The sequence below is a fragment of the Nelumbo lutea genome, chromosome 2 (assembly GCF_056320005.1).
Source record: "Nelumbo lutea isolate HS-2025 chromosome 2, American lotus-T2T, whole genome shotgun sequence".
NCBI classification, from domain to species: Eukaryota; Viridiplantae; Streptophyta; class Magnoliopsida; order Proteales; family Nelumbonaceae; genus Nelumbo; species Nelumbo lutea.
Window position 1 is genome coordinate 27,851,142 of NC_142685.1, and position 24,882 is coordinate 27,876,023.

Below are 24,882 nucleotides of genomic sequence, written 5' to 3' on the forward strand. Positions count from 1 at the left end.
ACTCCAAGTGATTCCTTATTGACTGTGACCACAGTTAAACTAGATGGAACTAATCATCTGGCATGGTCACAATCAGTAAAGATTCATGTTTGTAGTAGAGGAAAGTGGGGGTTCATTTCCGGGAGTAAGAAGGCTCCCCCAGAAGATGATCCATCCTACGAGAAGTGGATGCAAGAAAATTACACTGTCATTGGGTGGCTTGTGAACTCAATGCAGCCACAAATCAGTCAACACTACCTATGGATGAATTCAGCAAAAGAAATTTGGGACAGTGTTGCAAAAACCTATTCCCAAAAACTCAATGTGGCCCGGGCATATAAATTGAGAAGTGATGTAAAGAATTTAAGGCAATGAGAGAAACCTCTTGCTGTATATTTCTCAACCCTGAAATCCTTATGGCAAGAGATTGACCTAATAGAAGCTGTAACTTGGGACACCACTAATGATGCAGAGACCTACAGAAAATTGGTTGAAAGGAACAGGGTTTTTGAGTTCTTAACTGGACTAAACCCGGAATATGATATCACAAAACAGAATATTCTTTCCAAGGAGTGTGTATCTTTGTCACAAGCTTATGCATTGGTGAGTAGTGAAGAGAGCAGAAGGGCTGTTCAGGTTCAAGGGGCTGATATTAACGATCACTTTGCCAATATGGGGATTAAACCTAAAGGGAATGTTGGAACTTCTAGTGGCACAGGAAAGAAAGAAGTTGTATGTGAGTACTGCAAGAGGCCGAAGCACACCAAAGACAAGTGCTGGAAGTTACATCCCAATCTTGTTCCCATCAGGTTTCAGAAAAAATATGATAGTAAAAGATCAGGAAGTGCAAATGTAGCTGTCGGGCCAGATAGTGAAGAGATGTCTGCTTCTGCACAGTTGGCATCCATGAGAGCAGAATATGAAAAGTTTGGGAAGATGATCAGTCAGCTGAGTGATGTGACCTCTGCTACCGACCCTTCAGGAAATTCTACTACTTCAGCATTTGCTCATTCAGGTATAAGGGCTTCTTCTAATCATGCTACATCTTCAGGTAATCTCAAGATCCCTTGGATTATTGACTCAGGTGCTTCTGACCATATGACCAATCAGTCTACCTTGTTTGTTTCATATGACTTACCTCCTGGACGTGATAAAATCACTTTAGCTGATGGTTCACTTGCCCCTATCTCTGGTAAGGAACCATCAAGGCTACGGATTCCTTGTACCTCTCTTCTGCCCTTCATGTACCTAAACTAAATACAAATTTGTTGTCTGTGAGCAGTTTAACCAAGTCACTAAACTGTTGTGTAACCTTTTTTCCTTCCTACTGTGTTTTTCAGGATCTGGAGTCTCAAAAGGTGATTGGGAGTGGCCATGAGGCGAACGGAATATACCTGTTTGATACTCCGGGACAATGCATTGATCATCTTGGGAATGTTGCTCTTGGATCTGTCTCTTCAGAGTCTATTAGTCAGATTATGTTGTGTCATTGTCGTTTTGGTCATCTGTCTTTTTCGGCATTGAGTCATCTATTCCCTGAACTGTTTAAGGGAATTAGTTTGTCCAGTCTTCATTGTGAGTCTTGTGAATTGTCAAAGCATTGTAGAAGCAAGTATCCTTTGAGAAATAAAAGATCTTTTGTTCCTTTTAATATTGTGCATTCTGATGTGTGGAGGCCTTACCACTTATCCTCCATGGGTGGCTACAAATATTTTATCCTGTTTATTGATGACTTTTCACGATTCACTTGGATATTCCTGATGAAATCCCGTGATGAAGTTCCAAGACTTGTAAAACAATTCCATGAATTTGTTCTAACCCAATTTGATACCAGGATTAAAATCTTCAGATCGGACAATGCAAAAGAATACCTTGAGAAAAACCTATCGTGCTATCTTTCTGATATGGGGGTTATTCATCAAAGCTCATGTGCTAGGACCCCAGAATAGAATGGGGTTGCTGAGAGGAAAAACAGGCATATTGTTGAGGTTGCGAGAAGTATCTTATTTGCCTCATGTTCCTACCAAGTTTTGGGGTGATGCTGTACTTACTGCTACCTATCTTATAAACCGCATGCCATCCAGGGTTTTGGGGTTTAAGTCTCCCTTCACTCTTCTTCATCCGGACAAAGACCTTTTTCTTATTCCTATTTGTGTCTTTGGCTGCACCTGTTATGTACATGTTCCAAGTGTCCAAAGGCCTAAGTTTGAACCCAAAGCCCAAAAGTGTATCTTCCTTGGTTATTCCCCCAAACAAAAGGGTTATTATTGTTTTGATCCAAAGTCTGGCAACCGGTATGTCTCAATGGATGTCACCTTTGATGAGTCTTCCCCTTTTTTATGGTTCCTCTCCAGAAGGACATTGTCCACAGGGGGAGAATTTTACACAAGTGTTTGCTCTTCCTCTTCCTGTCCCTGTTAAGTCCCTTGATGTGTCTGCCTCTCCCTCAAATGAATCAAGGTTGGATCAGTCGTTCCATTCTCCTTGTCCCAGTACCCTACCTCCTTGTCCTGTCCTCAATCCCAAGGTGTATCAAAGGCAAAGATCCAGAAATGTGCAGGTTGTTTCTCCTACAACACATGAGCCTCCTACACTTCCAGTCACAGAAGAGACAACAGGTACTGGTTCAGCACCTTTGGATTCATCCTTCCCTGAACTTGATATTCCCATTGCTGTTAGAAAAGGAAAACGGAAGTGCACTGCACACTGCATTTCCAAGCACCTTTCTAACAATTTGCTTTCACCTTCATATTTTGCCTATCTCTCTTCTGTTGCTTCTCATCCTATTCCCAGGTCTGTGTCAGAAGCTCTTAAGATTCTAGAATGGAGGGATGCTATGAAATCTGAAATAGATGCCCTACACAAGAATGACACATGGGAAGTGGTGGATTTGCCTGAAGGGAAGGATCCTGTTGGTTGCAAGTGGGTCTTTACTATCAAATACAGAGTTGATGGCACCATTGAAAGGTACAAGGCCAGGCTAGTTGCAAAAGGCTATACACAGACATATGGGATTGATTATTTAGAGACTTTTGCACCTGTTGCCAAGATGACATCTGTGAGGGTTCTTCTATCTTTAGCTGCTCACTTTGACTGGCCCCTTTATCAATTGGATGTGAAGAATGCATTTCTAAATGGTGAATTACATGAGGAGGTTTACATGTCTCTTCCTCCAGGAATGTATGGAACTGATATAAAAGGGAAGGTATGCAGGCTGAAGAAATCTCTTTATGGACTAAAACAGTCCCCTAGAGCATGGTTTGAGAGATTTAGAACAGCACTTGTTAACTTTGGTTATGTGCAGACACTGTCCGATCATACTCTTTTTGTGAAGAGGAGTGGACCTCTGGCAGTATACCTCATTGTGTATGTAGATGATATTGTAGTGACGGGTAATGATGCCTCAGGAATTCAAGATCTAAAATCTTTTCTCCATACAGAGTTTGAGATTAAAGATTTGGGAGAATTGAGATACTTTCTTGGCATAGAAGTCGCTCGGTCCAAGGATGGGATTCTTATCTCCCAAAGAAAGTATGTTCTTGACTTGCTCTCTGAAACTGGAAAGATGGGTGCTAGACCAGCTGCTACTCCTATTGATATGAGTCATAAACTCTCAGCCTCAGAAGGGACATTGTTAGAATACAAAGGAATCTTTCAGAGACTTCTTGGGAAACTTTTGTATCTATGCATGACTCGGCCAAATATTGCATATGCAGTCAGTTGCATTAGCCAATTCATGCATGCTCCTCGAGACACTCATTTGGCAGTTGTAGAGAGAATCCTAAGTTATTTGAAGGGCTCCCCAGGAAAGGGTATTCTGTTTGCCAAGCATGGTCATATGAAACTTGAAGCTTACACCGATGCTGACTGGGCCGGGAACATTGATGACAAAAGATCTACCTCTGGGTATTGCAGCTTGGTAGCTGGTAATGTTGTTTCTTGGAGAAGCAAGAAACAATCGGTTGTTGCTCGGTCTTCTGCTGAAGCAGAATACAGGGCTATGGCACATGGGGTTTCTGAATTATTATGGCTAAAATCTTTGATGGAAGAACTTGGAGTTGAATATGACAAGCCAATGATGTTGTACTGTGATAATCAGGCTGCCACCAACATTGCTCACAACCCAGTGCAACATGATAGAACCAAGCATATTGAAGTTGATCGACACTTCATTAGGGAAAGGGTCTCTTCGGGTGAAGTGTGTCTTCCTTTCATCACATCTGAAGGACAGTTGGCAGATTTTCTTACCAAAGGCATTCCCAAGGCAAAACTTCAGCATGATACTAGCAAGCTTGGCATGATTGACATCTATGCTTAGCTTGAGGGGGAGTGTAGAGAAGATGGGCCGAATGGCCCATAGGTTGTTTATTCTTCTTGTTATTTTGGGCCCATCCTGTCAATATTAAGTTATTTTTAAGTTCTTTATAAATTCTTGCCCAACTAAGGGCCTCCTTGTAATTACTCAAATATATCTAATAAAACAGTGTTAGAGGGCTGAGATAGAGACTGTTCGAAAACTCTTCTCAGAACTCTCATTGCCGAAACACACAAGTCTCCTCTCCTCCCTTCAGTTTCAACAAGATTGAAGCTAAGGGCATACAAAACTGTCTAATAGACTATACCCGTTTTTCATGGGTCTATCTTATGTACTCTCGAGATGAGGTCCCCTCTATGACCCAAGCTTTCCATCAGATGATCCTAACTCAATTTGAAACCAAGATCAAGATTCTTAGATCTGATAATTCCAAGGAATACTTTGCAAAACCCTTGGCATCATATCTCCTTGATCATGGGATCATTCATCAGTGCACCTGTCCTTACACACCTCAGCAAAACGGGGTTGCTGAGAGAAAAACAAACATATTTTAGAGGTAGCCAGAAGCATCATGCTCAACTCCAATGTTCCCATACACTTCTGGGGAGATGCAATCCGTACAGCCATATACCTCATTAAAACGGTTCCTTCACGGGTCCTAAACATGCAAACCTTGTTCAGTCTTTTATATCCAGATAAGGACCTATTCACTATTCCCCTCAAAACTTTTGGGTGTACTATTTTGTTCAAATCCTTAGACTTAATTACCCTAAGTTTGATCCCAAAGCCACTAAGTGTATTTTCCTTGGGTATGTACAAAATCAAAAGGGGTATTGTTGTTATGAGCCAGTTTCAGGGAAGCGCTTTGTGTCCATGAATGTCACCTTCTTTGAGGATATGCCCTACTATCATAAGGCTTCTCCTCAGGGGGAGAATAGTGAGGAAGGAATTTCAGTTTCAGCTCCAAGAGTTCCTTTACCTGTCCCGGTTACTGGGGGGGCAGAGTTGCAAAGAAGGTTGTCAAAAATGCAGGGAGTTGAGGGTGTATCACAGAAAGTGGTGGAGGCATGTTGATTCTCATACTCAATAGCAATCCAGGCCAGTTCCAACATCTTCTACAGCTCCAGATCCAGACACTACTACTGCTCCCACTGTTGATCCCACTGTTACAGAGGTTCAGCCTTCACCGACATATGACCTTGATCTTCCAATTGCTATTTGTAAAGGGAAGCGTTGTTGCACCTCATCCACTGCCCATTGCATCTCTAAGTTCTTTTCCTATAATTGTCTCTTAGAATCCTACAGATCTTACTTGGCATCTATTTCTTCTATTCTTGTACCTAGAAAAGTGTAAGTAGCTCTTTTGATACCTGAATGGAAGGAAGCAATGCAAGTAGAGATGGATTCTCTTGTCAAGAACAACACATGGGAATTAGTTAACCAACCTGAAGGAAAGAAACCTATTGGATGCAGATGGGTTGTTTATTGTGAAATATAATATTGATGGTATTGTAGAGAGGTATAAGGCCAGATTGGTTGCAAAGGAATTCACACAAACTTATGGCATAAACTATACAAAAAACTTTGCACCTGTTGCAAAAATGAACACTATCAGAGTTCTTCTATCCATTGCTACAAATTTCTCATGGCCACTATTTCAGCTGGATGTTAAGAATGCCTTCCTCAACGAAGACTTGCAAGAGGAATTATACATGGAGTTACTCACTGGTATTTATAGTACAAAAGCAGGAAAGAAAGTTTTCCTTTTGAAGAAGGCATTGTATGGGCTGAAACAATCCCCGAGAGCTTGGTTTGATAGGTTTCGACTAGCTTTGGACAAATTCGGATACATACAGGCTCAGTCATATCACACCCTCTTCTTTAAGAAGACAGGTCATTCCCTGACTCTACTTGCAGTCTATGTAGATGACATTGTGATAACAGGAAGCGACACTAGTGAAATTGAAACCCTTAAACAACACCTTCACAAGGTTTGAAGTGAAAGACCTAGGAAAGTTACACTATTTCCTAGGAATTGAGATAGTTTGATCTAAGCATGGCATTTTCATCTCCCAAAGGAAGTATGTTCTGGACTTATTGGAAGAAACTGGCAAGTTAGGAGTGAAACCTGTTGATACTCCCATTGAGCCTAATCATAAGATAAGTGCAAAAAGTGGAGAACTCCTTGAGGACAGGGCTATGTACCAAAGGCTAGTTGGGAAACTTCTTTATCTCTGTCTAACCCAAATAAATATTTCTTATGCCATCAGTGTTGTCAGTGAATGCATGCATTCTCCTAGGACCACCCATCTCCTTGCAGTAGAAAGGATCCTTGCCTACTTAAAGAGATGTCCAGGGAGAGGTATACTCTTCAAGAATAATGGTCATATGAAAATAGAAGTGTATACAAATGCGGATTGGGCTGGATGTGTTGATGATAGTGAAAGCTGAACCACTCTAGTCGAAGTAGCAGAAAAGAGGAGAAGAAGAAGAGATGTTGGAAATGTCGAACTGTGCTTGCAGTCGACCATGCCTTTATTTATATATAAGTGAAGTACAAAGTACAAGAATTTACTGGGATACCCCTGATTAGTGATGGGACACCCAGAAGACTTAAGACATAAACAAGATTAGGCCCATTAACAAGGGCCCAGTTACAAAATAAGTTTAACATAAGAAGGGGCTCATAGGAATTATTATCAACCGAACACACTCAAGCCTTCTAACATATCATTCTAACACTCCCCCTCAAACTAAACATGGATATCAATCATGTTTAGCTTGCCAAGTATGTCCTTGAAATTTGTAGTTGCCAGTCCTTTTGTTAATACATCTACAATCTGCATTTCTGATGGAGTATAAGGCACACAGAGTTCCCCTGAAACAATTCTCTCTCTTACAAAGTGTCGATCAATTTCAATATATTTTGTCCTGTCATGTTGTACTAGATTATTGGCAATGTTGATAGCAGCTTTATTATCACAATACAACTTGAGAGGACCTTCAGTCTTGATACCAAGCTCATTAAGGAGAGCTCTAAGCCATAAGAGTTCAGCAACCCCGTGTGCCATAGCTCGGTATTCTGTTTCTGCACTTGATCTAGCCACAACATTCTGCTTCTTACTGCGCCATGTGACTAGGTTTCCTCCCAAGAATGTATAGTAACCTGAGGTTGACTTTCTGTCTCCAACAGACCCAGCCCAATCAGCATCAGTGTAGGCTTCAATTCCAAGTCTGTTGTTCTTCCTTAATAGAATTCCTTTCCCTGGGCAAGTTTTCAAGTATCTTAGCATTCTTTCCACTGCTCTCATATGAGGAGTCTTTGGTGAGTGCATGAATTGACTGACAACATGCACTGCATAGGCAATGTCTGACCAAGTGAGGGATAGGTATATCAGTTTCCCTACCAATTTTTGGTACCTTTCCTTATCACAGTATTCCTCACCCATTGATTCTTGTAATCCATGGTTCGGTTCTATTGGTGTGTCTGTTGGCCTACACCCCATCATGCATGTTTCTTCTAGGAGATCTAGCACATATTTTCGTTGATATATGTAGATTCCCCATGGTTCGGTTCTATTGGTGTGTCTGCTGGCCTACACCCCATCATGCATGTTTCTTCTAGGAGATCTAGCACATATTTTCGTTGATATATGTAGATTCCTTCTCTTGATCTAGCAACTTCAATCCTGAGAAAATATCTCAGATTTCCCAGGTCCTTGATCTCAAATTCTGAAGCTAAGAACTCCTTCAGCCTCTTCATCTCTTTCACATCATTTCCAATAATCACCATATCATCCACATAAACAATGAGAGTTGTAAGTCTTTCATCCTGTCTCCTTGTAAACAATGTATGATCCGCACTGCTCTGAGTGTACCCCACTTTCTTCATGGCCGTACAAAGTCTCTCAAACCATGCCGGGGGAGATTGCTCCAAGCCATACAAAGCTTTCCTTAGTTTACACACCTTCTTTCCAACATTATATCCAGGTGGGGGTTCCATGAATACCTCTTCATGTAGATCACCATTAAGGAAAGCATTCTTCACATCCAACTGATGAAGTTCCCAAGAGAATTTTGTAGCTAATGGCAGTAGAACCCTGATTGTGTTGAGCTTTGCTACCGGGGCAAAGGTTTCCTTGTAGTCAATTCCTTCCTTTTGTGTAAATCCCTTTGCCACAAGTCTGGCCTTGTATCTTTCAATTGACCCATCTTCCATGTGCTTTACTATGAATACCCACTTGCACCCAACAGTGCCTTTTCCTTCTGGAAGGTCCACCAATTCCCACGTTCTTGCTTTCATTAGGGATTTCATCTCTTCATTCATGGCTTCTTTCCATCTTGGATCAGATACCGCCTCTGAATATCCAGAAGGGATACATACAGAGGAAAGAGCAGACACAAAGGAATGATAGGCAGGTGATTAATGTGAGTAAGAGACATAATCAGCTATGGAATGCCGAGTGGTGCAAGAACGAACAGGCTTACGAAGAGCAATAGGAAGATCCAAATCTGAACTAAGAGAGTCAGAATTACCTTGGATTGCAGAGACAGATTAATCTGAGTCCAATTGGTTGCAATCATGAGGTTGAGGGCCCTTCTTCCTTCTACTGTATGTAAGTATCTCTTTCTCTTGCCTGCTGGGATCATCAGGAGCATCAGCTGAAGCTGGAGATGTAATTGGCACAGCGGGAGTCTCACTAGGTCAACTCGGAATGGTATAGCTAGGAGTAGTGGAAGGTGATGAAAGGGGAACAAAAAGAAGGGAGAATGAGAATCCTCTTCCATCCCACTAGTCTCCCCCTAAAGAGGATTCTGAGAAGATTAGAAATAGGGTTGAGACTCAAAAAAGACTACATTTCTGGTGACATATTTTTTCTTGGAGACAGGATCATAACACTTATACCCCTTTTGCATAGGAGAGTAACCCAAAAAAAATCCCTTTGTAGCCTTAGGATCCAGCTTGGTTTTCTTTGGATCCTTCACATGTATGAAGCTTGTACATCCAAAAACCCGTGGGGGAAGAGGAAATTCTGGAAGAGTGGGACACAACACAGAGAAAGGGATCTTCATACCCTAGATGGCATCCGATTTATCAAGTATGATGCAGTGAGAGCAGCTTGAGACCAATATTGCTTGGGCACGTTGTGCTGGAAAAGTAGAGCTCGAGCTGTCTCCATTAGGTGCCTGTTCTTGCGCTCAACAACTCCATTTTGCTGAGGGGTGTAAGCACATGATGATTGTTGTAACATGCCTTCGTCTTCCATGAATGAGTTCAGGGATCCTTCAAAATATTCAACTACATTGTCTGAATGGAATTGTTTAATCTTCTTATCAAATCGTGTTTCAACCATCTTGCAAAACATCATAGTTATCCGTGGAACTTCTTCATGTCCTTTTAACAGATAAATCTGAGTGCACCGAGAATAATGGTCAATAAAACTGATAAAATAACGGAAGCCATCAATGGAGACAATGGGTGAAGGACCCCAAACATCAGAATGGACCAAATCAAAAGGGGCTTGAATTTCATTACTAGAAATTGGATACATTGATCTGCATTGTTTTGATAATTGACACACATCGCAAACTAAACTTTGACTCGGAATGCCCTTACATAAATTGGGAAACAACGTTGCTAAAGAAGAAAAAGACAAATGACCTAGCCTAACATGCCACAAGTGCAGCCTAGCTCTTGATTCCACACTTTCTGGACTAGTAGTAGTAGAAGCTTGCAGTGCTGAATTGACATCTGCATCAAAATAGTAGAGGCCCTCATACTCATGACCACTCCCAATCGTTCTCCTCGTCAATCTGTCCTGGAAAATACAATGAGAGGGAAAAAAGGTTATATTGCAGTTCAAATTTCTTGTAAGCTTTGAAACAGACAACAAATTTGATGTAAGACTAGGAACATGTAAGACTGATTTAAGAGAGAGATCCTTGCTTAGGTCAACCACTCCCTTTCCCGAGATGGTGGAGAGGGACCCATCAGCTACTCTCATCTTATCCTGGCCAGACATAAATTATATGAGGAGAATAATGAGGACATATGTGTCATATGGTCAGTGGCTCTTGAGTCAATCACCCAAGAGCTAGAATTAATGGAACTAGTTGCACTAAATGCAGAGGCTGTACCTGATTTGGCAAGAGAGGTGGAAGCTAAAGGATTGTTCTTCAGACGGGCAAATGCCCGACTAAGAACCTCTACCTCATTAGCTGTAAAGCTCAAGGTACTTGGTCTAGAGGAATCAGCAACCTGCTTTGTGGTGGAAGAGGACACTGGCTGAGTACTCTATGAGATGTCACTACTGCTGTTGGTGGCAAGATTCCCACTTGTTGTGTGGCCCTTATGTTGCCTTTTTTCCTTTCTCAAAGCAACTGGCTTCAGATGATGGTACAAAACCCAGCATTTCTCCTTTGTGTGTTTCTCACCACCACAATGGGTACACTTGAGGGACTTCTTGTCTGAAAATCTACTTCCCTTAGTGGAGACTAAGGCTGAATGTTCTCCAGATAGTTCTGTTGCTTGTGTCTGAGAGTCAACCTGCATCTCCTTTCTCCTTACTTCTTCATTCCTCACCAGGTAGTAAACATGATGAAGCTCAGGTAATTCATCTCTCCCTAGAATTTGTGACCTTACACCTTCATATATAGGGTCTAAGCCTGCTAGGAACTTGATGCCCTCCTCAATCTGCTTGTCATGCCTCTCCTTATCCCTGGCATTTTCCCAATCCCAAATCATGTGATGGTCAAGCTCTTCACAGAGACCTTCCAGTGTTGCAAAGTATGTTGCCACAGACATGTCTCCTTGCCTTAGGGCTGCAATGTCTTGGTTCAGCCTGTAGATTCTAGCATTATTCTTCTTTTGGCCATATGTCTTAGATACTTTCTCCCAGATTTTAGGGGCTGTAGGAAAATGATGAACAGTTCTGGCCACCCGAGGAGTCATGGAGGCCAGCAACCAAGACATAACTGTGGCATTTTCCTTGCGCCACACAGTGTATTCAGGGCTGCTGATTTCTGGTTCTTTTTATCTCCATCCAAATAGCCTGTGAGGTCACGAGAGGTAATGAACAGTCTTGCTGAGACAGACCACTCTCTAAAGTTATACTCATCCAATAGCACACTTGTAATCTTCAAGCTATGCAGATTAGGGTTCTCCAGGTTTGAGGTCCTTATAACAAGTCTGTTATCTTTAGAAGAAACTTCACCGGATAGTGATGACATCCTAACTTCGTTCAAGGAGTTGTTCACAGCACTGTTGGGTGGTTCTGGTTAGGGCTGGCCGAAGTAGTCACAGATTTCACAGTGCTGATAGCACACCAGATAGGCTTCACTTGGACTAAACCAGTTCGGGTACAGCAGCAAAGAAAAGTCTGTAACTGAACCAGTTCACAGAGATGGAGTAGGGCTAGTAACCGACCTGGAAATGATCTGTAACTGAAGTCGCCACAGTTCTGTAAAGGTCTTTCTGAACTAGTTCTGATGCAGGTTTTGATTGGCCGAAGTAACCTCAGCAGGTCCTGACAGCTCGCAACACAGTTTCAGACTTGCCGAGACTGTCACAGTTCTGGTGCAGTTCTGTTGCAGCAGCAAAAGGTGTTCTGGGCTGGTAACCGACCTATGCTATGCAGACTCCACTTGAACTTCGAGTACTGCAACTGTAAAGGGAGTTCCCCTCCTTACAGACAACATTAGGACTGCTGAAATCAGTCCTCAACTAGGTCTGTCCTATACTGACCTCTTCTTAGCAGCCGAATAGCTGCTAACTACTAAAAACTAGTAGGACTCCAGCTTCAGGGTCTTACCTCCCTTGCGCCCTACAACCAAGGGAAACCCTAGGTCGAACTTGTGTTGTTCTCTTGCAACCCTAGGGTTTCACAGCAGCAACCCAGATAAAAAGACATGAAATACAGCAAGAAAGAGGAGATGGCGTCGGCAGTAACCAGGAAGGTGCTCAATGATCTGATACCATGAAAGCTGAATCACTGTAGTCGAAGTAGCAGAAAAGAGGAGAAGAAGAAGAGATGCTGGAAGTGTCGAACTGTGCTTGCAGTCGACCATGCCTTTATTTATATATAAGTGAAGTACAAAGTACAAGAATTTACTGGGATACCCATAATTAGTGATGGGACACCCAGAAGACTTAAGACATAAACAAGATTAGGCCCATTAACAAAGGCCCAGTTACAAGATAAGTTTAACATAAGAAGGGGCTAATAGGAATTCTTATCAGCCGAACACACTCAAGCCTTCTAACATATCATTCTAACAGATAGAAGGTTCACCTCTGGATATTGTGCATTTGTGGGGGGAATTCTTATTTCCTGGAGAAGCAAGAAGCAAAATGTTGTTGCTCGCTCTAGTGCAGAAGCGGAATACAGATCCTTGGCCAATGGTGTTGCAGAAGTGTTATGGCTGAGATCCTTGCTTAATGAGTTGGAGGTTGATTATGAGAAGGCTCTAGTGTTGTATTGTGATAATCAAGCTGCAATTAATATTGCCCACAACCCAATACAGCACGACAGGACTGAGCATATTGAGGTTGACAGACATTTTATCCAAGAGCGAGTCGCATCTCAAGAAGTATGCCTTCCTTACATTGATTCAGACATGCAGTTAGCTGATCTCTTCACCAAAGCAGTCACAAAAGGCAAATTGGAGATAGATCTACGCAAGTTGGGCATGACAAATATCTACTCCCAACTTGAGAGGGAGTGAAGAAATAGTTGGTTAGCCACGAGTGTGGGGTTTCATACCCACACTCAGGCTCTAGTGTGTGTGGTTTCATATCCACACCTAGTTGTTTCTAATTTCTTTTTATTAGTAGTTTCTAATTTCTTTTCAGTAGTTTCTAATTTCTGTTTTTAGAAGTTTCTAATTTCTGTTATGTTGGACTGGTTGGCCTTATTGTTTCTAATTTTTGTTTATTTCCTATTCTTGTATGGATCCTAAAAGCTATAAATAAAGGAGTGTATGGGACAGCAGATTATTCACCACTGAACCCCTTTTTCTATTCTCCTCTCTTCACTCTCTCTCTCTCTCTCTCTCTCTCTCTCTCTCTCTCTCTTTTCTTCTCTTCAAGCCTGTAATACAGTAAACAGTTCTTCTTCTTCTTTCAAGTATATCCTTGCAAATATTGTATATTCATGTAACTGTGATTTTTAAATTTTAGGAATTATGCCAAGAGTATTGAATCCAAGTAACCATTCCCAAAACTTAAGCTCTAGACTTTCCTTCTTAGAATAGGACACAATCTCACCAAATCTTGAACTTCCTTTTCATGATATGTTATAGTATGACATGGGCCCATCATATCTTATTAGACATTGGTAAGTATAAAATACACTAACTACTTATTCCAAATAATTGGGACACTGATAATACAGTCATCACAGTAATGCTCCCTCTTCAATTCTTAAAATACTAATTGTTAGAGCTAGCCGAATAAGGGTAGGTTAGTCAATTGACTTCTGTAAAGTTATGTGCTTATGTGGCAGTCTTTATAGAGACTTCCTATCCCATACTTAAGTGGGGACAGTTTAGTCTTTATACTACTAATTAGAGCCTAATCAATATTAAGGGTCGGCTAATAGGGTTTAACCTATTATGTTCAACTGTTCTTTCATCTTCATCTTCTTCTTCTTCTTCTTCTTCTCCTCTTCTACTGGTTCGGACTACTGTAGCAACAAAGAAAACACTAATAATTGTTTCCCTTGTTTACCTTCATATCCTTAAGTTCTCTGATTACTTGTATACTTTTTGTTATTTATCATGCCATTTTATTATTCTCTTTGACATAACTTGCTTACTTTTTTTACATATTTACACCAAATGGATTTATTCACTTGAATTAACATTAGTAATATGAGCAAATCCAACTTATAATTTCTTATACTCTTTACAAATTCATTCTTTTAGGCTCGTGAGGTGTAAGTTTAAAGGCGTTTTCAAAATCTGCCTCCACATTTATCCTTTCAAAACCTTGGCCTTATGAGTATTGCCCCTACTATTCCTTCCTTTTTTAAAATCTTCATTCTTCAAATATTAAAAATATGTTTGAATGCTCTCCTGCAGTAAATTTATCTCTATCTTATCTCTTGAAGATTTGGCCTGAGCCATTTTGCGTACTTGGTTATACATGATGAGATAGTATAATATGTGTTTGTGCTTGACTCTGTGTGCATGTCTCCAATAAGTATCCATACTTATTTTCTAACAATTGGATCATGGCTGGATGTATGCAAGGAATTTTGTTCCCCTACTCTGAATTTCTTAGCTTTAACATGTTGTATATGCAGTATAAATAGCTAACACATTCATATAAAATCTTATGCCTTTTAAGGATTACAGGTTATCCTTCATCTATTCAGAACAAAATAAAATAAACCGTTGAATAATTCTACATGATTTCTGTTATGTGGCTATTTATTAACTTAAAATGCAATCCACATATTCAAACTTTTGAGTAGTCATGTCTTTTGTTTGACTTTTATGTACAAATAATTTTATACTGTCGGTCAGACATGATTCCTGTTTTTCTTTCTTTTGGTACAGTACTGATAAAAGATCTGGAGTTGGATACCATTCTAAAGCCATTAAGGAAAGATTCCGACCAATTCCCTTGTGCTGTCCCATCTTACTTCCTACACCACATGCTTTGGTAATATTGTGCCTCCATTTCAATGAATTAGCACTTCATTTCATCTTGCATACATTTATTTTCTGTTCTAATGACCAATAATCAACCATGTTATCTTCCTTGATCAAGGACTGTTTGATCTGAAAATAAAAATATTGATTGAAAAGATTGCCTCTAAGTCCTTGGTATCTGATTACTACTGTAGAATTTCATCCAGCTATATATATTAAAGGTATAATGCAAAACAAACATGTGTTTGTGTAGTAGGAACACAATAAAAAAACTTTTATCCCACTTTAGCATGTTTGTTGCATGGAGATAATGCAAAACAAGAAGAGATACATGGGTTATTCCATGTCTATAACTGTTATCTTCTCAGAGGCATGATGAGAAATTGCAGATTAACAAGGGCACAACATGCCTAGTCATAATTGGATTGTCACTTGTTAGAGTTAACAGTACAGGGGTATTTTGGTCTTTTGGTTTATCTAGTTAGAAGTGAAAGGTCTGTTTTATTCAAGTTTAAGTTATGTGTCCCATCATTTGTAAGGGACAATACTGTCTTTTGTAACTCAACCTATTTATTATAAATACAAAGTGGGTTGGCTAGAGGGGGTGACTTTTTCTCTTCTGGCCAAACCCTTCTTCTTCTTCTCATACTTTGAACCTGAACTGAATAGGATCAAGCATCCTATTTACATGGTATCAGAGCAATAAGAAACCAGTTTTTTTCTTCTTCTTCTCTCATTGCCCTTTGTCTTCCTGGGATCTCCGCTAGCCATATCAATTTTTTAATATCTCCTAGACAGATTGGAAGTTCGATAAAGGGCCAAAAAGGAGTGGTCGTTTTTTGTTCTTGGAGGTAAATATGCCTCCGGTTTCTGTGGTGGTGATCGTTGTGGTGGTGTACTAGATACCCTCTATTTGATGATATGAAGAGGGCTGGTTGTGGACAGGTGTGAACAGAAATCTCTACTCGACTAGTAGTGAACTGCCGCTGTTTTCTTTTGGTCTGGATTTCATTTATGTGGAGTGTGAATTGATAGGGATGTGTGCAAGCTTCTTTTCCTTCTATTTATACCTGGATGTGTGAGTTGAAAGTAGGGTTTTTCAAATGCTGAATTCGTGACAGCAGTAGTGTGGTGGAGGTGGTGGCCATGGGTTTCCAGGGAACCGAGGTGGTCCTACGTTTAATCGTTCTAGTGGCCATAGTGGAGGTCGAGAGTCAAGGGGAGGCCGTGGTCGAGGAAGAAGTAATGCAACTAGAAAATGCACATACTGTGGATTAGAGGGGCATACTGTTAATTTCTGCTATGATTTACATGGTCCACCTAACACTTGGGATAACTATGCTGTAACTAGTGGCAGTGGAACAGTTAGTGAAAATCAACAAATTGATCAGACTCCCTCCACATCTACCGGTGCTTCTGGGAAGGAGATGGTGAGTGTACCACGTGAGGAATATGAGAAGTTCCTTCAGACATCCTCTCAACAGAACACAACTACTCTTGCCCATTCAGGTATGGCTTGCTTGGCTTCCAAACCTTCACACTGTAGAAGAACTACTGAAGGGTAGTTTTATAATTCTACTGTACTTTATTATTCTTTCTTGTACCGTAATAGGTGTGTACTTTAGTGTACAGTTCTTTTATTCTCTTTGTAAGGAAAATCTTGTCCATTTACATAAGATTAATATAAATATCTCTTTTCTAGGTTGGTTCGATCAGATTGATCAACCCTAACAGATCTGAACCTCTATCACATCTCCTACTCTTTCACCTTCTCACACACTGGATCATTGACTCTGGAGCCACGGATCATATGTCTAGGACTCCAAATGTATTTTCTTCACTTTCTCGGTCTTATACATCCCAAACAGTTACCCGTGCTAATGGTTCTACATCTCCTATTTATGGTGTTGGTGATGTTGATCTCACCTCCTTATCTTTATCATCTGTTTTATATGTTCCCAAGTTCCCTTTTAATCTTATGTTTGTTAGTCGATTAACCAAGTCACTTAATTGTTCTATAACCTTTTATCCCTCTTCTTATGTGTTTCAGGATCTCAAGACAGGGATGAAGATTGGTGGAGGGCATGAGGCAGGTGGATTGTATTACCTTGATGGTGGTGGCCCGCCAGTGGCATTTCAATCATTCCTTACTCCTCTCCAATGGCACTGTAGACTTGGCCATCCATCTCTCAAGGCTTTGAATTTGTTGGTTCCCTCCTTAAGTCAACTTTCACCATTGGATTGTGATTCACGTCAACTTGGGAAACACCATAGAGTCTCTTTTAGTCCAAGAGTTGATAGTCATGTCTTAAGTCCTTTTTCTTTAGTTCATTCTGATGTTTGGTGTCCAAATAAGGTAGTGTCATACAATGGTTATAAGTATTTTGTAATTTTTGTTGATGAATTTTCAAGGATGACATGGCTCTATCTTATGAAAGATCATAGTGAATTGTTCTCTATTTTTCAAAACTTTTATGCTGAAATACATACCCAATTTGGAGTTCACATTAAAACTCTTCGTTCCGATAATGCAAAATAGTACACCTCAACACCATTTCAGCAATACTTAGAGCACCATGGGATAATTCATCAAACTTCTTGTTCCTACGCCCCACAACAGAACGGTGTGGCTGAACGGAAAAACTGACAACTACTTGAAACCGATCGGTCCATTATGCTTAATATGAATGCCCAAAGCATTTTTGGAGTAATGTTGTCCTGACATCATGTTTCCTCATCAACCGGATGCCCATGTCCATCCTTGGAAGTCAATCCCCTTTCTCAGTTTTGTTTCCCACTCTGTCTCCGTTTCCTCTTACCATGAGTTTTTGGGTGTGTTTGTTTTGTTCAAAATTTGAGGCCTGATTTAGACAAGTTAGATGCACGCGCTACTAAATGCATCTTCCTTGGATACTCCAAAAATCAAAAAGGGTACAAGTGCTATAACCCTAACTCTCATAAGTCATTTGTGTGTTCTGATGTCACTTTCTTTGAATCAGTCCCATTTTTCTCAAGTAATGAGGTCCCTTCTCCTTCCCCCGTGTTTCCACTTCCTGTTCTAGTTGAGGACCCCCTTCTCGTGGTTCCTATTCCATCCCCTCCCGTGGTTCCCGTTCCTTTCCCTCCTTCTCCCGTGCAGGTTACTACTGAGAGGCCACCAATCCAACAAGTGTATACTCATAGAAGAGCACCGGCCCCTCCTCCAACTCAGTCCTCATTGACTGATCCTATGGTTGCACCTCCCCCTTCGGACCTTGATCTTCCTATTGCATTGTGGAAAGGTAAACGTAGTTGCACATCTCATCCTATTTCTCATTATGTTTTAGTTGCTCACCTTTCTGCTTCTCATCGCCTTTTTATATCCTTACTATCCACTGTTTCCACTCCCAAAACTGTCCAGGAAGCTCTTACCTCTCTAGGATGGTGGCAAGCAATGGAAGAGGAATTGTCTACTTTACAACACAATCACACGTGGGAACTTACTACTCTCCCTCCTGGTAAGCATGTTGTTGGATGTAAGTGGGTTTACACAATGAAGTATCTTCTAGATGGCAGTGTGGAATGATTAAAGCACAAGTTAGTGGCCAAGGGCTATTCTCAGTTGTATGGTATGGACTATATAGAGACGGTTTCTACTGTAGCTACAGTAGTCTGAACCAGTAAGGAGAAGAAGAAAGAGAAGGAGAAGAAGGAGAAGAGAAGAAGAAGAAGAAGATGAAAGAACTGCCGAACCTGATCGCTAAACCCTATCAATCGACCTCTTAATAGTGATTAGGCTTCTAATTAAATGTACAAGGACTAAACTACCCCTACTTAAGTATGGGACAGAGAACCTCTAATAAGACTGCCACATAAGCTCATAACTTAACCAAGGTGAGTTGACTAATCTACCCTTATTCATCTAACTCTAACACTCCCCCTCAAGCTAGAGAATATATGTCATATAATCCCAGCTTGTTACATATATAGTTCACTCCCCCTGAGCTTAAGGCTTTTGTAAACAAATCTGCCCACTGATCACCTGAGCTTACATGTTCTGTGCTTATCTCTCCAGTAAAAACCTTCTCCCTCACAAAGTGTCAATCAATCTCCATGTGCTTTGTTCTCTCATGAAAAACAGGGTTGGATGAGATATGGAGCGCAACTTGATTGTCACAGTACAACTTCATAGGTTTATCCATGTGGAACCCGATTTCTTGTAGGAGATTCCTCAACCACACTAATTCACATGTAGTGTGTGTCATGGCTCTGTACGCGGCTTCAGCACTACTTCTAGCCACAACCGTCTGCTTTTTACTCTTCCACGTCACAAGATTTCCTCCAAAAATGTGCAGTAACTTGTAGTAGATCTTCTATCAGACACAGAGCCCGCCCAATCTGCATCCGTGTACCCAACTACTTCAAGTTTTCCTCCTGGTTTATACAATAGCCCACGGCCTGGAGCTCCCTTCAAATATCTTCCAATTCTAAGAACTGCATCCCAGTGAGATATACGAGGGTTCTGCATAAATTGGCTCACCACACTGACTGCAAAGGAGAAGTCTGGTCTCGTGATAGTCAAATAGTTCAGCTTCCCCACTAGTCGTCTACACCTTCCAGGATCATCAAATATTTCCCCTGTATCACTGCTCAACTTAGCATTTGGTTCCATAGGAGTCTCAGTCGGTTTTGCACCCAACAGTCTTGTTTCGTCCAATAGATCGAGAACATATTTTCTTTGGCACAGGTTTACACCTTGTCTTGATCTAGCAACTTCTATACCCAAGAAATACTTCAATGTCCCAAGGTCTTTTGTTTGAAAATGATTTTGCAGAAAGACCTTGAGTTTGTCGATCCCCAATTTGTCACTGCTAGTTATGACAATATCATCCACATAGACCACTAATAAAATCTTTCCAGCTTCTGAGTCATAGCTGAACACTGAGTGATCAACCTGGCATTGTTTCATACTAAACTTCCCAAACCAAGCATGAGGCGGTTGTTTCAACCCATTAATTGCCTTTTTCAGTCTGCACACCTTACCAGCCTCCCCCTGAGCCACAAACCCAGGTGATTGCTCCATATATACCTCCTCTATAAGGTCACCATGAAGGAAGGCATTTTTTTATGTCAAGTTGAAATAAGGGCCAATCATACATAACTGCCAGGGAAATTAACACACGGACAAAGCTAATCTTAGCCACTGGAGAGAAGGTCTCCATATAATCCACTCCATACAACTGTGAATGCCCTTTAGCAACAAATATGGCTTTCAAACGCTCCACAATACCATCTGGCAAGTATTTAACAGTATACACCCATTTACAACCCACAACATGCTTACCATGAGGAAGAGTAGTGAGCTCCCACGTGTGATTATGCTGAAGAGCAGAGAGTTCCTCCTCCATTGCCTGCCTCCACCCATGTGAACTAAGAGCCTCTTGGACATTGTTAGGGATGGAAATAGATGACAATAGTGAAACAAACTGGCGATGTGAGGCGGAAAGGCGAGATACTGAAACAAAATTGGAAATGGGATGGAGAGTAGAACTACATTTACCTTTCCGTAAGGCAATGGGTAGGTCTGAAAGAATGGTAGGATCCATCTAATGGATGCCATAAAGGTTGCGGAATGGGTGGGCGAATTTCAAAAATTTCCTACCTTCTCTCAACTGGGAATCATATTCCCTAAATTTAGAATACAATATTCAAGGATCCTACTTGAACCATAATCAAACCAGATCTGTACCAAAAGATAAATGGGAGGAATATACCTGATCCGGAGAAGCAGTATCTCCCAAAGTTGGTGTTCACGCCCAAAGAATGCTCCAAGATCCATTCCTGCTGAAGATGACACAGCTGCGAATGGAACAGAACCAGCAGGGTGCGTCCTACACACTGGATCCTTCACAAGAATCCTCTAGAAGTACTAAAACACTGAATCTTTTTCAGTCTTTCTTGCAAGACTGATGTCAAGAACAGATTTCTTGACTTTCTTTTCTGCAAAGATCTAATCTTGCAATGGCAGATGGCGGCGGCAGGAGGAGATCTCCAAAACGAAAAAGGCTGAACTGCTTTATCTGTTTTTCTGGAGAGTATGAATGAGATCCTCTCTCAATTCGCAGGAGATATCCTATACCTCTTCAAGGTGGTTCGAAATCTCCTCCTTTCTTCTTGATTAAGAAACCTCCTTTTTAGGAGTTATCCCAATCCAAATCAGTATTTGGATAAGGGATAATCTTAATCCTTTCTGCAGATAGAGTTAGCTTACTCCTGATCTTATCAGGAGGTTACCATATTCAAATCTAATTTGAATTTGGTCTCTAAGAGTGGATAAGGCTAAAGGCCCAATCCTTTTACTAACTTTAATCTCAAATTCGCCCCATGGATGGGTGATCATATCAGCCCACCTCGAAATGGGCTTTTGGCCCATTAAGTGTTCAGTGTCTAATTACTTTCCAATCTGCTGCCCAGTTGGGCTTCTTTGTATGGCGTGGGACCCAAGCATTGATCTACACACCAGCCACATGGGTTCGGCCCAGCCGAATTCACTGAAAAACTCAATGAACCCCTTGAGTCCATCATATGGACCCTATGGGCCCAACACTTACATTAAGTGGTCCCTGGGCCAAGCCATCTTATAAAAACCCAGGGACTGTGGGCAGGTGCAAGATTAGCCCATCAGGTATTATCCTCAATGGTCTTACACTTAACCTCTCAGCCCTTAATGATCAAGCACTGCCCAACAAGAGAAGACCTCTCCCTCGGCTGCAAGGAACAGTGCCGCACTCTCCTCTCACATGGATCCCGGGAATTAAAACCATTTGCAAACAATTCGAAACCGTACATATATATATATATATAAATATATTAATTTTGCAAAACAAAATTCCAACGATTGAAATCAACTGCCGGCAGTTTGGTTTCCATCAGAGAGAGTGCATTCCCGATCATTACCCTTTGTCCGACAAAGTGGCTAATTCTGTCACTATGATCACCCACTCAGATGAATTCTCAAACTGCCCCAACATACCCAGGTTTTGATCCCCGCTAAGGATCTCACTGAATGGCATATCAAAGGCAGCCTGATCCAACACCTAGTGAAATGTCATAATCGAGTCTAGGGGTCAGGTGTAACTTTCCAGTTTTGCCCATCTATCTCCAAGGTCCAGGGCAATACTGGAAATCTGGTCCGGTTCAAGGATTCAAGTAATCCCATACTGCATGTGCCTCGGGTCTTACCCTGATGGCTGAGACAGGCCATCCCAACACTTGGTGGCACACCAGTATCAGCCTTGGCAGGATAAATCTCCCCAGACTTATCCAACGGCTGTGAACATTTAAAACTAACATGAGTCTCTATAAATGTCCAGTTTTAGGGTTTTACACAGAATTAAACCAAACAACATGAATCAAACATGCACTTTATTTATTTCCACTAAATAACAAAAGTACATCAAATCAGATTGAAGCTAAGGGCATGCAAAACTGTCTAACAAGGTCAAGTCCTGAAGGTTCAACAACAGGAGCAACGATAGGATCCGCGAACAAGGTAGAAGCTGGAGGAGGGGCCGATGTCGTTCGACGTGTATACACTTGCCGAATTGTTGGTCGTTCAGTAGGGATTTGCACTGGATGAGGTGACGAGTCAACTCCAACAAGAACACCCGGAATGGGATCACTGACCGGAAGAGGAAGAGGAAGTAAAGGTGAAGACGAAGATGCTTCAGTTCCTGAGAAGAAGGGAACAAACCCAAAAAATGTGACATCTGGACAGACATAGCACTTTTGAGTAATGGGATTGTAACACTTGTACCCTTTTTGAGTTCGAAAGTAGCCAAGAAAGACACACTTAATGGAGCGTGCATCCAACTTGTCTATTCCAGGACTCAGATTGTGAACAAAGCACACACAGCCAAAGATACGAGGTGTTAATGGAAAGGGAGACAAGGTAGGGAACAAAATAGAGAAGGGAGACCGATCATGAAGAATAAAGGAGGGCATCCGATTAATGAGGAAACACGCAATAAGTATAGCATCACTCCAAAACCGTTTAGGAACACTCATATGATGAAGAATAGACCGAGCTGTTTCAAGGAGATGACGCTTCTTCCGTTCAGCCACCCCATTTTGTTGAGGAGTGGATGCACAAGAAGTTTGATGAATGATGCCATGCTGTTCTAAATACTGTTGAAAGGAAGTTAGAAAATATTCACGACCATTATCTAAACGAAGAACTTTGATTGAAACACCAAATTGTGTACGTATTTCAGCATGGAATTTTTGAAAAATGGAAAATAATTCACTCCTTTCTTTCATTAAATAAATCCATGTCATTCTTGAACAATCATCAATAAAAGTGACAAAATACTTGTAACCATTATAAGACTCTATTTTGATCGGGCCCCAAACATCTGAAAGAACCAAAGCAAAAGGACTCAACATACGACTTTCAACTCTAGGACTGAAGGAAACACGATGACGTTTCCCAAACTGACACTACTCACACTTTAACACTGACAAATGACTCAAAGACGGAACTAGTATCTTGAGTGCCTTGAGAGAAGGATGTCCCAATCAACAATACCACTGTAGTGGAGTGAGTGAAGTCTTAAGTGCAACTGACGATCCACCACCATCAAGGTAATACAATCCACCAGCTTCATGCCCCCCACCAATCTTCTTCCCCGTCCTGAGATCCTGAAAAACACAAGAGGAAAGGAAAAAAGTAACAAAGCAGTTAAGAGTCTTGGTTAATTTACTAACAGACATAAGATTGAATGGAAACTTAGGGACATATAGAACAGATGATAAAGAAAGAGAAGCCATGTCAACATTGCCAACACCACAGATGGGAGAGGAGGAACCATTGGCAAGGGTAACAGTTTGAGATGTGGAAGTTTCAGAGAGAGAAGAGAACACACCTGGAGTCCCGGTCATGTGATCAGAGGTTCCAGAGTCAATAATCCAAAGAGAGGTTTTAGATGACAGGCAAGCCATACCTGAATGGGCAAGAGTAGCAGTAGTGTGCTGTGAAGTGGACTGAAGGAACCGCTCATACTCATCACGCGATACACTCACCATCTCCCTTCCGGAAACAGATGTAGATGTCGAAGGAGTTAAGTCTGCCTGTTGATTATCACTGACATCAACCCCACCAGCAACAACATGATTGGTCCATTTAGAGGGAGGGCGGCCATGAAGATCATAACAGAAATTTACGGAATGTCCTTCCCTGCCATAGTGGGTACACTTCCTTGTAGAGCTGCCTTTTTCTTTGCCACGGCCTCCCCCTGAGTCACGACCACCACCACGGCCAAATATGGAACCACCACGACCTCCTCGAAGGGATGTCCTCCCCCTTTCGTACCACGTCCACCTCCTCTGGCTGTCACAAAGGCTGATCTATCAGACTGTGTGGGATTCTCAGTCTGTCCCAAAGAAATCCTGTGAAGCCGAGCAAACACTTCCTCAAGTGTAGGAAGGGTAGAGCCCCCCAATATTTGGGCTCTAACTGGTTCATACTCTGATTTCAACCCCACTAAGAACCTTGTGACATCTAGTTGTTCTCTCTGTTGTTGTTGAACCTTAACATCTGGAGTGAGAGGATGATAGACATTGAGTTCATTTATGAGGTTCTTCATACTGGCATAGTACTCTTCTAGGGTTTTATTTCCTTGTTGCAGACCAAAGTACTCCTGATAGAGCTGATATACCCTTGTAGTATTATCTTGCCCAAAATACAGCTTCCTAGCATGTTCCCATATGTCCTTAGCTGTATCTAAGAACATGAAGTTGGCACTTATTTTGGGTTCCATACTGTTCCATAGCCATGTCATGATTTGAGCATCCTCCTGTTCCCAATCATCAAACCCAGGAGAGTCAGCCGGTGGTTTATCTTCTTTCACATGCTTCACTTTTCTCTTTGCCTTGAGAAAAACTTCCACCGACTT

At 41.4% G+C, this 24,882-nt stretch overlaps 1 protein-coding gene across 3 annotated transcripts in view; it reads left to right on the top strand.

Moving 5' to 3' along the window:
• The window catches only part of LOC148869433 (uncharacterized), a 238,983-nt gene that overhangs the window by 189,920 nt on the left and 24,181 nt on the right, over window positions 1-24,882 (top strand). For all 3 annotated transcript variants that reach the window (XR_016106808.1, XM_088968179.1, XM_088968178.1), the window contains one exon: window positions 14,855-14,960. Coding sequence is in view for 2 of the 3 variants with exons in the window: in XM_088968179.1 (XP_088824305.1) it covers window positions 14,855-14,960 (106 nt within the window). In the remaining variant the exon portion in view is untranslated. The remainder of the gene's footprint in view (window positions 1-14,854; window positions 14,961-24,882) is intronic.